Below are 13,931 nucleotides of genomic sequence, written 5' to 3' on the forward strand. Positions count from 1 at the left end.
TTGATGAAACTCTGAAAACCAGACAAGACCCCTTACCCTGCACCTACATTTGTATTCTGCACCAATCACTGTTGAATGTGTGTGTGTGTGTGTGTGTGTGTGTGTGTGTACGTGTGCAATACCTGGTGTATCTCCTGCCAGCCATTCTCATCCACACAGCCAACCTGTGCATGGTCATGCAGCAGCAGCTCACAGCAGTAGGGGTCCCCTCCTACCATCGAGCTGTGGTAGAGAGGAGTCAACCCCCGACTGTCTTTATAGTCAGGCGATGCACTCAAGTCCAACAGCGTCTAGTAGGATACGAGGAAGGTTAGGGGGGAATAATGCTTTGATTACTTCATACAGTCTTGTGTCACAATGTGAAGGATGATAAGACCAAGTCATAGGTTTTCATTATATATATGTTATTAACACTAGGTAAATGCTTTCTCATGAACAAATCTCAGCAAAGTAATCATTCAGTCAGTGATTAAAAGCATATTGTGCTGTAGGGCATGTCTATCCTAAATTTCCCTCGGGATTAATAAAGTATCCATCTATCTATCTATCTATCCATCTATCCATCTATCCATTATCCAAACCGCTTATCCGTTTTAGGGTCGCGGGGCGCTGGAGCCGATCCCAGCTGACATTGGGTGAAGGCAGGGTACACCCTGGACAGGTCGCAATAATTATAAATAAACTATTTATTAATTTTATGTGGAGACATACGCATGACCTTTTGAAGACGTATTATAGAAACATATTATGTATATCACATGGCCCAGTGACATTGAATATTTGGATACTGACAATGACTGAGTGGAAATAACCCATTCCATTTACAACAGTTCTGGCTCAACAGGAAATCAATTATATGACTCATGTAAATCCTTTCATGTAGGTTACAAGCCTCCTCAAACCACACACACACACAAGGCCATGCAATGAACACGCCGGCCCATTTAAAGAGGACATGTTAATCCTCACATATTTAGTAATTGCTCACGCCCCCTTTGTACTCAATTGCTCAAGCACCCTCTGCCAGAAATTGCCTACCTGCAAGCTTTTCTTTCCAAGAGGGAAAGTTTGCAATTGTTGTAGCAAAAGAAAAAGAGACGAGTCAGCTTTCTGCGACAATTCTCTGTGTGTAACTCACTATAAGTGCTGTATGGTTCTTGCTGCGCACCGCCTTGTGTAGGGCAGTAATGCCATCTTTTGTTCTGAAGTCCAGATGAGCCCCTCCAGTCTTCAGCACCTTGATGAGATCTGCACATCCCTCCAGCTGTGCTGCCAGCGTTAGAGGACATTCTGTAAAAGCCAAGGATGGGCGAGCAAACAATATCAAAAATCTTATATTCAGTGACATTATTGAGCTTTCTTCTTAGTATATGAACATTCAGCAATTAAAGCTGTCAATATTTGACAACAAAATAGCCCTCCATAGTTAACAAAACTGTGATTTAACATTTTCAGTGACACTGCATTTGGATAACTGCCTTGACTGCTGTCATTGCCACCCTCTGTTCTGCTCAAGTGACAACGTCCTGTTGGTGTTAAACCAACATATTATCATGGCCCCCACTCCCCCGCCCCTCTGTCAGATGATAGATCAACAAACAGGGAAAATATCTTTTATGGCTGGACAAACATTTGCATAAACGCAAAGAGATTAGCATCGATGAATCCTGAAAGAGGGAGATGAAGAGAATGAGAAAAGACATTTCAGGGTCTGAAAAAGACTATTATTTATGTATGTATAATTATTTAACTAAAGTAGAGAAGGTGGGGGTAATTCTTAGTAGAGACCTCCTCACCTCCTGTGTCTGGATCATGGAAGTTGGGGTCCAGGCCTTTTTCCAGAGACCTTGAGACCTTTTCAATGTTCCTCTGCTGCACATACTCCATAAACTTCTTCAGGTTTGCCTAATGGAGGGAGACAAGGGAGCGGGGAGGGGGTAGGGGCAAAGTGGAGGAAAAGACAGCTGTGATTGGGTGATGTCAGACTCATGTGGAAGGGGATGTTTAATAATGCAGTTCAGAGATGAAAGCTAAAGTCGCTGCTCTCGCCTTCTGTGTTTGAAGGTTTTATTTCTGTTCTGTCATGCCAAGCAAATGGGCCATGTGCAGTAGATAAGCTATCATAGGAGCGACCCAAAAAGACAAGGAGAGGGCTGTACGGTAATGCTGAAATGAAGACCTTTCATTTGGATAAGTGCCAAGAAAATTAGATTGTAAGGCTAACGTCGCATTTTCAGCTCAAATGTTATGGTTATAATATCGTAAGTGCCCGGGAGCAGCACTATTGCATCCCTTAGTCTAACATTGATGCTTAAAACCATTGTCCTAAAACAAGCAAAGACACATGCACAAACCAACGGACACATCCTACCCACCAAAACCCTAATGCACTCATACGCTACACACACAAACACATTTAATTTCCTCTGTGACTTATGATTAAACATATTTATCACCACTGCTGATGGGTGTAAGTCTTTAGAGTATAGAATGAAAAATGAAGCTATGAGCAAGGTACAAGCACTAACATTTCACTGTAGATTACTACAGCCTGAAGAATCAGAACAATCTATGTTGAAATTGATCTGAGACATAATATTATATCGCAGAAGGTATCTAATGATTATGTGCTGTACTAAAAAAAGATTTAAAGTAAAAAATAAATGATTAAAACTAGTCTAGTAAACTATAGTTTTATACTGAACATATCAAATACCAATGAGGACAAGGATGATACACTAATATAGCTCTTGAGGATGTAATTAGAGACAATAAATGTAGCATACCAAATAAGCTTTACAGAAAACTTAAATTACTATTGAATTATCTGCTTCTCATTCATTACGTAACATCCACATGTGCAAAACCCTCCAGACACACACATATTAAATTTTACACAACTGAATTACTTAGCACAAGGCATGCAGTATGACAAACTTAAACACATACAAATAGGTACACCGACATGCAAGAATGTGAACAGAACTCGGCAGCCTTTGACACTCACCATGTGTCGCATCATACACTGCATATCCCTCGTTCTTTAAAAGTCACACCCAGCACCTTCCGAATTTCCCATCACACACTCCCTTTCCCTCCCCACCAAGTCATCTGCAGCCCGCTTGCCTTTTGCTCACGCACACCACACTGACATGCTGCGTGGAGCCACCGACTGCTCCTCTCACCACCTCCAAGTCAAACTGAGTGAGAGAAATTCACTTTGGCTTTTTCCTTCTTCTCTTTTTTCTGCTCTGAGAGGCAGTTGTTATGGTGATAGGATACAAAGACAGCTCTGGCAGCCAATGTACACAAGAGTGGGAAGAGCATTGAGGTTGTGTTTGCGTGTGTGTGTGTGTGTGTGTCTGTGTGTGCCTCAGATACTGCCTTGAATTTGCCAGTGATCAGCTGGATCAGGTCTGTGTTTTATAGGTTGTTGAACCGAGGGATGATAATAATCATTTTCAATGATGTATCTGCTTTAGTGAGGGTCTCAATAAGCTCTTCATATTGTTTCGGTTTCGCTATCTTTCTCTCTCTGTAACACACACACACACACACAGTATAACTGCACACAAGTGGAAGGACTTTCCAAGTTACCATGACATACTGACAAATCAGAGAGAAAACAAATAAACAAAATCATTGCAGTACAACAACGCCCTGTGCGGACACAATACAATTAACTTGTTGTTTTGCAAGACCAATAATTTGCATTTACTAATGAATGTGTTAAACTACATTTGCTTGAACTAAATAGATAATGCACATTCACAGTTTATATTTAAAGCTCAACAAAATTTTCCAAATAGCCAAATTGTATAAAATGTATCTAAAAAAATAATCCAAGCTCAAAATCTCTGAATGTTTTTTAGGACTCCTCCTTTATATGCTGCAATTCTCTTTCTTCATGATCTAGTCAAAAACACTCGATTATGTTCCTAGTTTGAACATATTATTGCGGAATCATATTGCGGAAGAACCTTCAGCTAATACAGAGAGAGAAGTGTGGATAATTTCATTTAAATCATCTATGCATTGGATTACCTATTACTTTTATGATCCATCACTGAACTGTAAATAGATCCATCTTCAGCATTTTCATTTTCATTCATCATCTAAGCTTTGAACGCACACACAGCAGGGCAGGTTAATGAAATCTTTTTCCATCGTTCATGAAATAAATAAAAAAAGTGGAAATAATTCAAAGGAGTAGGAAAATATGAGGAGTACTCCAATATGTTTGCATTTCATTCATTGATTTGTCAAGTTTCAGTCACATAGAAATATTATTACTGTCCCTCATGTGCTTTCATTTGGTAGGTTATTCATTCTAGTGAAGATTCTGGGAGGAAATCTGACTTATAATTATTATATGGTGGTTATGGTGATATAGCCTGAAGCATAAAAATAATCAACAACTGAGAAATGGACAATAAACTGGAGAAAGTCTACGAGGACCAATGATAACAGACTTGATAGTGTATGTATATATTTATATTTTAATACCACAAATGAAAATAATCAGCAACATTCCTGACATCTAGTGAGCTGAATTTGTTATCACTCAAGCTCTTAAAAAACACAAATACTATTGTTTGTCAGATTATGACGGATATAAGTGCTACTCTGTACAGGCTATACAAAGTGTGTGAGGTGTGTTGATGTGCATGTAGGCTACTCCGGCAGTCAGCCCCGTTTGTAACAGCATGACTTCCTGTCTGAAAACATTGAGTGAACTGCTGCAGGAAGTTGTAACCCACTAATACAGAAACACCAATCAATCACACTACCAGGACACAGTGTAGGAGCTGTGATGCAGCTTAATGTTAGTGGATGTGTATGTGCATCGGTGAAGTTATATCATGGCAAACTATTTCCAGACAAGAGCACAATTCTTGTTTCAGGAAAGTCACTGAATACATGTCCCTAATTTTGTGAAATACAAAAACATTTCTGTGTTACCAGCCTTAAACCTGGCAGTGCTACAGTAGTTTTAATTAGCTTAAGAGGAATAACATACAGAAAACTTAATAGCTAAATGTCATCCTGCAAGTCCACAACAAACAAAGCGCCCAGCACCTTCACTAGTGTAAACCCTCTTCTCCTTCAGACTTTGAAGGGTCTCACTTATGAATACATTCTTACAGCTCAACAATTATATTGCAAGTTTCATGTATATCTAAAGTAGTTACCTCCATAGATAACATGATAGTTCATTGGTAAATTGCATCAGGTACACGTACACTGGCGCGCGCTCACACACACACACACACACCTTGTGTCACAATGGGAATGTAAATCACAACAACCACAAACGTTCCTCTCCAGGGAGGAAGGCAACCCGAGCAGAGAGACAGAATCAGAGGAAACAAGAAATACAAAATATAGATGTGGCACACTGAGGTGCCCACCACACAACCACATATGTGCACATGTACGTTTGGACATTAATAAAACTCCACCAGATAAAAGAAGGTACAGAAGAAATGTAGTCTTCAAAACACTACATATGTAATTAATTTCAGAAAGAAAAAGACACTCAGTCATATACTAACGCAGCTATAAAAGAAAAACCATGCACATCATGTTTATCTTTAGAAGGAAATATATGGTTTTAGACACGCTATACTTATTTTGGCCAATGAATTACTAGTAACGAGTCAATAATGTCATGTGATGATTTCTGTTTCATATCATGTTATTTGTATCCTTCTATGATCTATCCGCTTGCAGCTGAGCTTGCTGAGAGTGTATTCTTCCATCTCGAGGCTAACCCACAGTTTGCAGGCTGTGTCATTAAGGGTCATTACACAGACCACATCACAATGAGAGCACAGATTTATTGATAAATAATGAGGAAATGTTTGACTGGTGGTCATTGCAGCTTTGTACATACACTATTTTCATGAGTATGGTGTAAGATGAGGCAAATAAAGAGAGGGACGACCAACAAAGAGAGGACTGCCAGAAAAGAAAGATAGTGTCTTATCTTAGTGCAGCAGAGCAAGAAACATCAGCAATAATCAAATCAGAGAATCTATGGCATTGACCAACTTGTTAAACCAAGAAAATACCTGCAGATTCAGTTTGATGCTTTGCACAAGGTGTCCTCATCTGCCAGACTAGAAATGACTACAGGGTTGGGTTTGTGCTGCTCTTGATACAATTATGATTTTTGTCTGTGCATTCTTTTCACAGACGGCTAAAAAACTGGTGTGCTACGACTGCTAGACATTTCTAGAAAATAATCTGAAAAATAATCGAATAGATTGTGAACACAAGCAATCATAAATCTGGAAAGTAAAACAATGTAGACTTAGTGGACTCCCCACGCGCAGGGACAAGCATCGGGGTTGGGTGCTATGTTGACTAGCTCTCGGGACGTGGAACATCACCTCCCTAGCGGGGAAAGAGCCAGAGCTGGTGCAGGAGGTGGAGCGGTACCAGCTAGATATAGTTGGGCTCACCTCCACGCACAGCACTGGCTCTGGAACCAAGCTCCTGGAGAGGGGTTGGACCTGGGTGTTGAACTCCGCCAGGGCTGCCTTTTATCAGCGGTCCAGTTCGTGACTTTCCCAGACAGGATATCTGTCGTTTTGCTGTTGAGTGTGAAGCGACGGTGGATTGCTCCCTACAGGTGACAGAGTGCCTATCCTAAGTATTGTGGGGTCTTGTTCACAAGTCAGGGTAAGATGGAGATGGGAAACAACAGGCGGATCGGTGCGGCTGCAGCGGTAACACCGGTTCAGCACTCAATTTACCGGGCGGTCTACTTTCGACCCTGCCCTATGGTCACGAACTCTGGGTCATGACCGAAATAACGAGGTTGCGGATATAATCAGAATCAGAATCAGAATCAGAAACAGGTTTATTGCCAAAGAATGTTTTCACAAACAAACGAGGAACTTTTTTTGGCGGAAGGTGCAAGATTTGCGCACCAAGACACCGAGGCGCCGTCCGCGGCGCCATCTTGGAAAGGGTGGATGAAAGATTACAGCATAACATGAGGGAAGAGAGGCGAGAAAAAGAAAAAGCGGCCAAAATGAGTTTCCTATGTAGGGTGGCTGAGTCTCCTGGTCACCTCCCACTGGAATTTTAGAGAATTGGTTCTCAGAATTACACCTGCAAGACTACAGACCCCTCACTTATTTAGGAATCTGCCCTTTCTATATATTGGCACCTTCAGCAAGCAGGACAAAGATGATAATGTTTCCATGTTTTAGTTCAGTACCCTGAGGAGACTATTGTCTCCACCACTAAGGAGAAGTTATGTGACACAAACTGATAAAAGCCTTGGTAGGGGGCCAGAACGTACGACTCCCCTGCCTCTTTTATTCACTCTGTATTGCAGCTATTCTCCCTTAGTTTTCCTTCTCCTTTTATACAAGATGTTTATGTTTGGCTATAGCTCCATAAAAGGAGGTGGACACACTCAATGTTCAGTAGCTAATGTGTATTCATGTGTAATCCGTACACCATGTACATATGTGTGTCAGACACTTTCACTATATTTACACTTATTACCACATGGCTACATAGCCCCCTGGTCCATCACAGCTGGCTGACACTACATTTTGCATGGATGAGTAGTAATTAAAATGTTCACCAACATGATGCCTATTTGGGAGGATCACATACTGACCAAATGTGAGCTGGCCCGTAAAACACACATGTTCTAAATAGGGCTGTGAAATGATTAAAATCAGGTCTAGCCTGTCAGCATTGAGCTGTCACATTTGTGTATTCAGATGCCAGGTGACTGATAAATAAGACCCAACAGTGTCACTCATGAGCAACTAAATTAAAGCTACTGTGGTTCATTTTATTAAATCATTAAAGAGTAAGCAGTTTGTTGATGAAAAAAATAATGAAGGAAATTCTCTACATCTAAAAATGTATATAAAATGACAACTATTGTGAATGGCAAGAGAATCAGGGAGAGTCCATTAATACAATCTTACCAAATATAAATTGTGGCATTAACAATCAGTAATATGTTAAATGAGTCAACTGCCTCTTTTTGAGTGTCGTCACATCAGCAAACACAAACACTCTTATCTGGCACACAGTGTATCTGACTCAGTCTATCTGTGCTTTGTCGACAGGCACTTATATAAAGGCTGGAGCAAGAGCGGGCAAGCCTTGACTGGCGTCTCTCAGATGCTTTGGACAAAGGCTGTCCTGCTGCAGGGGCTCTGCATTTTAATGAGACACACAAACCTAGAGACACAACTCCATATTAGATAAATGCAGCAAGAGGCTACATTCACTAGCCTGATTAAAAGCAGTGGTAGTCTGAGTACGTCATTTACCGTTAAAACATACATTTGTCAAACTTAGATTTTTGTTTCTGTTTTCTTATTTGAGTGCTAAGTTAAACTATATTTAAGTGTTTTATCAAAAGTAAATATATCTCAAATGTAACTTAAAATGAAGCGACAAATTGGATTTAAATAAATGGTCTGTACTTTCACAATACATAATTAGTCACAATAGACTAGTGGATGATGACATGAAGAAAAGAAAGTGCTGCTTGAGGCATATTCTGTAACAGGCAATATAAAAGTAGGCCATGGTAACTAGTGTCAGGGTGAGGAAAGGTATGATGGATAAAATATATATAACATACATGTCGACAGATACGTTAGCAGGGCAAATGATACAAGCACAGTTTGCAGTGTGAGGTTGAGGTAGTTTTGTAGTCGTATTGTATGGTTTACAGAAATGGGTCTTTGGTCTTTTTAATAATCCTGTATATATATATATAGGCGTGCAGTTTCTTTCAAAACTGAAAGTAAAGGGAAGCATGCAGTTGATTTCTCTCAGCTCCCTTGCTGAGGAAGATAAATGCACGAAGCATCATGTTTAAACGCACTGAGATGTGCTTCAAGTCTTTGGCAAAAAGAACTCAAACTGTGACAGTAGAGACTCCTGGTGAAGCTGTCACTGGTCTACTGCGTTATCATTGGACTCAAGGTTCCCTATAAAAACAGAGGCTCTTCTAAGTATACCTCTTCTCATCAAATGAAGACGAAAATAAATACACACAAATGGCTTTCCCAGTTGTATTTGTCAGTTTATTCTATAGCTCAGTATGAAGGTCTAGAAGCATGTTTCCATTAAATATGCAATGAAATGATATGATGTGGCAGAAGCACAAGGAAACGGGGCCACGTGAGGGAAAGGAACGGAGGGGAGTAGTGCAAAGATAGAAAATAAATAAAAGTGTGAACATAAGAGATGTGAATAGAGTGGAGCAGTAATCTATTTACAACTCTAATCTATCTTATCACCCTTAATAGAAGACGGAAAATGTAATTGACAAAAGCAACCTAAAAATTCACTGTAGAGTTGTTGAGTATTATTGTAATTTACTCCTGTAGATGTTTATCCCAAAACAGTCAAAAAGTCTCAAGTTTGAGGTGCAGTTGATACCCAGTCCAATTTGGTTCTGAGATATACATATAATTTTTTCTTTTTCCTTTTTAGTACATCCCCGGTTAAGATAAGGTTTTGTTTGCTGACACACCCGCTCTGCATCAATTACGAGTGGGAAAGTGTGTCTATGTGCTTCATTTGTAATGATTTTAAATGCTGTTATAGTTCATACTCTGGCAGCCAGCCAACGTTTATTTTGTATCCCCACAGAATCAGAAGAGACGGACATATTTGTTCATCTCAAAGGCTGGCTGGCCCTCTTCGTTTGCATTTCCCCCACAGCAGCGTGGGAACACCCACTCTGGCCTTCCCTGGAGGGGTGTCGTGACGCAGCCCCCTGCTCCTGGATGATTGTGGACACATTACGTTCCACCACTGCCAGAACAAGAGCACAACATTGTTTACAGGAGGACAAAGTGCTCCTTCGATCTCTTCTTCTTTTTTTGCACTCAAAGACCACCAGATTGATACATTTAACTTTAAAACAGACACCATTTTCTTCCAGCAGAGTATGCCTTCAGACACCCCTTCAGAGTTCATGGTCCACCCACCTTAGTCTTACCAAATCTTGTGGGAATCACTGTATTCTGAACGGTTTTGGACTTTGTCTGTTTCCAGGCTGTATTCTCTGGCTGTGAGCCAATATTATGACGGCAAAGAACGGCTCCATGTCAAACAGGCTCCTGTGTGGCCGTGTCAGATAAAATGGATTTACAGAAAACAATAGAATCTTAAACCAGGGTGAACATTAGTTTGACACGACTGATTTATGGGGATCTATGTCCACATGTTAAAGTGCAAATGAGGCATTGAACCCCGAGCTGTTTCACAGAAGGCCACTGCTCCTTAGATGCTTAGAATGGGTTAAATGCAGAGTTCAGATTTAATGTATGTACCTCTACGATTGTGGTTATTAAGCAAAATTATGTTGGGTCATAATTTGGACTATTTTTGTATTATACAGCCAAATCAATAAATGTCTGAGACTATTTCAACTAAATCAAAAGCTTCATTAAGTTTATACGTATTGTTTTCCTATTGTTCCAGATTGCTTTAGACTGCACAGGAGGTGAAGACCTCAGGTTAACCTGCTGTATCTGTGTATTCCAGTGTATCATATGCACTGTGTGTGTTACCGTTAAAGGGACTACACTACAGTGGTAAACTCTGACTTTTCAGGCTGTTTCGCCATTAGCTCTGTGTCCAACAGAAACCTAAGTTATGATATGACTTGCAGTTATAACGTCTGAAATGTGTGTAGCTTTCTGTGCGACAAACAATCCTGAATGCAAGTATATTAACTTACTGTTTGGTGTTTTATTACAAACAAATGTAAGCAGATATCTGGGATAGCAAAAAGAAGCAGTGTACTTATAGCCATATTCTGTTGCAGAGGTTCATATGGATTCTTTTTTCAGTCAATATGATTCACTATTGAAAGTGTTTTGATTGAGTATTTTTTTAATTTAAACTGAATGCTGATTTCTAGCAAAAATCAACAGTCGACAGTCAAAGTGTATGTTTAACAATATATCTTACTGGTGTATTTTGTAAATCTGAACAATAAAGGAACATTAATGAACCTGCTGGGTTTAATGTGGGTATTTAAAGTCCCCCAAGAGACACAAAGGTGTAAAGTGTAATACTCTCAGCCACAAAAAGACCAATGACAGAGGACAGACTTTATCCTCAGGAGTGAAATCTTCTACACTATTAAGCTTGGGGGGGAAAAATAACAGCACATTTAAAAAAAGCTGAACGTTTGAGGCTGACTTTCATTCGCACGTATATGTACAAACACACAAAATGACATTTACTGATTCAAAATTCAGCACACCAAACACACATTGTATTCATAATGAATGAGTGCAGTAAAACAAAAAAAATCAAAAGACAGTGACGGGTGCAGTTGCTATAGCAACAACATCTAACACATCATTGACTGTAAATGTTTTTGTGAAAATGCAATTCAATTTTACCCCTCTCTGGTGAGCTCTGAGAAATAAGCCCAATCACACAGCTTGCTTAGTTCACATGAGACATTACCATAAGCATTGTAATACCTGTTCTAAATAACTTCCACCAGTGTCCCTCTGGGATATCTAAGCCCTTAAACTGAGATTTGTTTTTTAAATTTCTTGTTTCTGCTCTTTTTATTGATGTTTTGATGGGTAATAGAAACCAGATAAAGGACAAGAAGAAAAAGAGACGCAGAGAGAAACTAAAATGCCTCTCTGCATTCTAGCCTAAAGCCAGCCTCTACCTGGACCCATGCCATCTGCTGACACAGCAAGTACACACCAGTATGATCACCCTAGTATGTGCCCTATCTGTTTTTAAATCATATGAAATACACAACACAGCAGACAAATGTATCTTATGCACTCCCTTAAACAGAATATGTGTCATTCAGACTCAACATACTGAACAGTAAAAAAACAAAAATGTAATCAGTCGTTGTGGTCAAACCTATAAAACATCAAACCAGTTCATTATGTGAATTTAAAGAAAATACTAAGCGGGCAATCAAAGAAATCAAACAAAATGTTTCAAACTACTATAAACACCTTGGTATCTAAGAACAGTGTCAGAAGGCAGAAGGAAGACTGTGACATACAGTAACCGGCATTTACTTTTGATCTCGTGAGTCATTTTAGCTGTAGAGTGTTAAGTCTAACCTCGGTTGCCCAACTCCTCGCAGCTCTCTCTGAACGAAGCAGCATGGTACCTCTCGAGTAATCCTTTTTTCAGAAGCAATGGACTGATATGTTTTAGCTCTTTATAATTCCTTGTATTCCTCTTAATGAACTACAGTTTGGGCAGGCGGGACAGCATGAGCTGGCTCTGATAGGGTTGGCTAGAGGCTGGAACAAAGCACGGCAAAGCCACGGTCTCTTTCCTACTCATCGACACACTCACAAACATGCAGAGAAAAGGCTTATTGTATATGGAGCCCAAAACACATTCTGCTGTACGCTCAACCAATTCCACCCACCCTCCCGGCCACACTGGCAGCTTGGCTTTGTCCACATTGTCTGTTCCATCAGAACAATGAGCTCTGGCTTACTTGCCAACCCACGAATACAAATAAATAAATATATTGACATAAACAGGAACACACAGATTTAAAATGACGACAACACAATGACACACACATACGCTTTATGAAAAGCAGGCCATTCATAGGTGTTGTTACCATGATGCTCTTTGGGCTCCATTTGCATGTTCATTAAGGCCTAGAAAACAACAGCAGACTGGTATTGTCCTGGTTAAAGTTTGTGTCATAAGTAAATACCCTCAGAAACCACTGTGCTTATGTGCGTAGCAAATGTTTGATTGATTTGAATTATTCTGCAGTCTCACAGCAAATCAACAGGTTAACTGCAGGCACTGTTATATGAAAAATTGCAGATCAATTCAAACTTATCTCTCCCCTAATAATTCCCAAGACTGTTGGTTCCTTGATAGTCCCATCTGTTCAAAAGACAGAATAACTTGGGCAACAGCTATGTGGGTCATCTTCTTTTTAATGAGTCTGGCCAAAGGGTCGTCTTGTGTTTAAAGGGGATGAAAGTAGCAAATGTGATTTGAGAGCCTGGCCCCAGAAATACCGTAAGATTGCTTGGAATTCCCCGACGCACTGAGCAGGGCGCACTTGTCTGCAATCTACGGCGAGCTGCCGGGCTCACAGAAATAAAGCCCTGTATGTGGAGTGAGCTCAGCCTGAGGTCATGGCAGACTCGATGACAACTGCAGACCATCGGGTGCACCTGCTTGAAAGGTATGGCAATTGTGTGAGTGAGGGCGATGAGATAAGAGCATATATCTATGACAGTTGAGAACATGCTGAGCATACAAATATGACAATAAAGCTCGATTGTTGTTTGTATGCATGAGTGTTTGTAAGTAAGTGGAATGTATACTGTCATCATAATCAAAGAGTCCAGAGATAGAAAGAGCTGAATCAGGGCCAGTCGTGTGCTTTGAGGCAGACACACCGACTGACACCGGGACACAGCCAGGCAGGCAGCCGCGGGACAGAGCCGGAGGATTGAAACAACGACACAGACCAAAACATAACTGGAGCCAAGTCCAGTAAAAATACTGCTGAGAAGAAAGCTTCAAATTGTCCTTCTCCATTGAACTTTGCTAAAGAAGCACATTCAGTTGAAATCTAGTGAAGTCAAAACTGAAAACCTTTATTCACTTCATTACATCACTGCTTTAATATCCCGTTAACATTAATGTTATAAAAGTGGTTGTTATATCTTGAATTATATTTTTTTTATTTGCTTGCTATGGGTGTTTTCTATCTAGCCAAACCCAGAACTTAGTTGGGTCCGTCACCTTTGAAACATCTTTGTGCGTTTATAATTTAAATGTCGTTGTTTATCTTTTGATGTTTGTTATTTATGTATTTGCTTGCTGTATGTTTTGTTGATTATATAATTTTCTTATTGTAAATTGGGACAATGCTGCATGGAGTTTGTCCT

The 13,931-nt window shown here is 40.1% G+C and overlaps 1 protein-coding gene across 19 annotated transcripts in view; it reads right to left on the reverse strand.

Moving 5' to 3' along the window:
- shank3a (SH3 and multiple ankyrin repeat domains 3a) overlaps positions 1–13,931 on the reverse strand; it is a 175,741-nt gene that overhangs the window by 72,103 nt on the left and 89,707 nt on the right. For 18 of the 19 annotated variants that reach the window (XR_008831987.1, XR_008831989.1, XR_008831988.1 and 15 more), the window contains 3 exons: positions 1,797–1,905; positions 1,139–1,290; positions 123–290 (listed from right to left, as the gene is read on the reverse strand). Coding sequence is in view for 12 of the 19 variants with exons in the window: in XM_056416032.1 (XP_056272007.1) it covers positions 123–290; positions 1,139–1,290; positions 1,797–1,905 (429 nt within the window). In the remaining 7 variants the exon portion in view is untranslated. Of the gene's footprint in view, positions 1–122; positions 291–1,038; positions 1,056–1,138; positions 1,291–1,796; positions 1,906–13,931 lie in introns of those variants that run through there. The other variant, XM_056416043.1, reaches the window with a different exon arrangement.

Source organism: Pseudoliparis swirei, chromosome 6 (genome assembly GCF_029220125.1).
Source record: "Pseudoliparis swirei isolate HS2019 ecotype Mariana Trench chromosome 6, NWPU_hadal_v1, whole genome shotgun sequence".
NCBI classification, from domain to species: domain Eukaryota; kingdom Metazoa; phylum Chordata; class Actinopteri; order Perciformes; family Liparidae; genus Pseudoliparis; species Pseudoliparis swirei.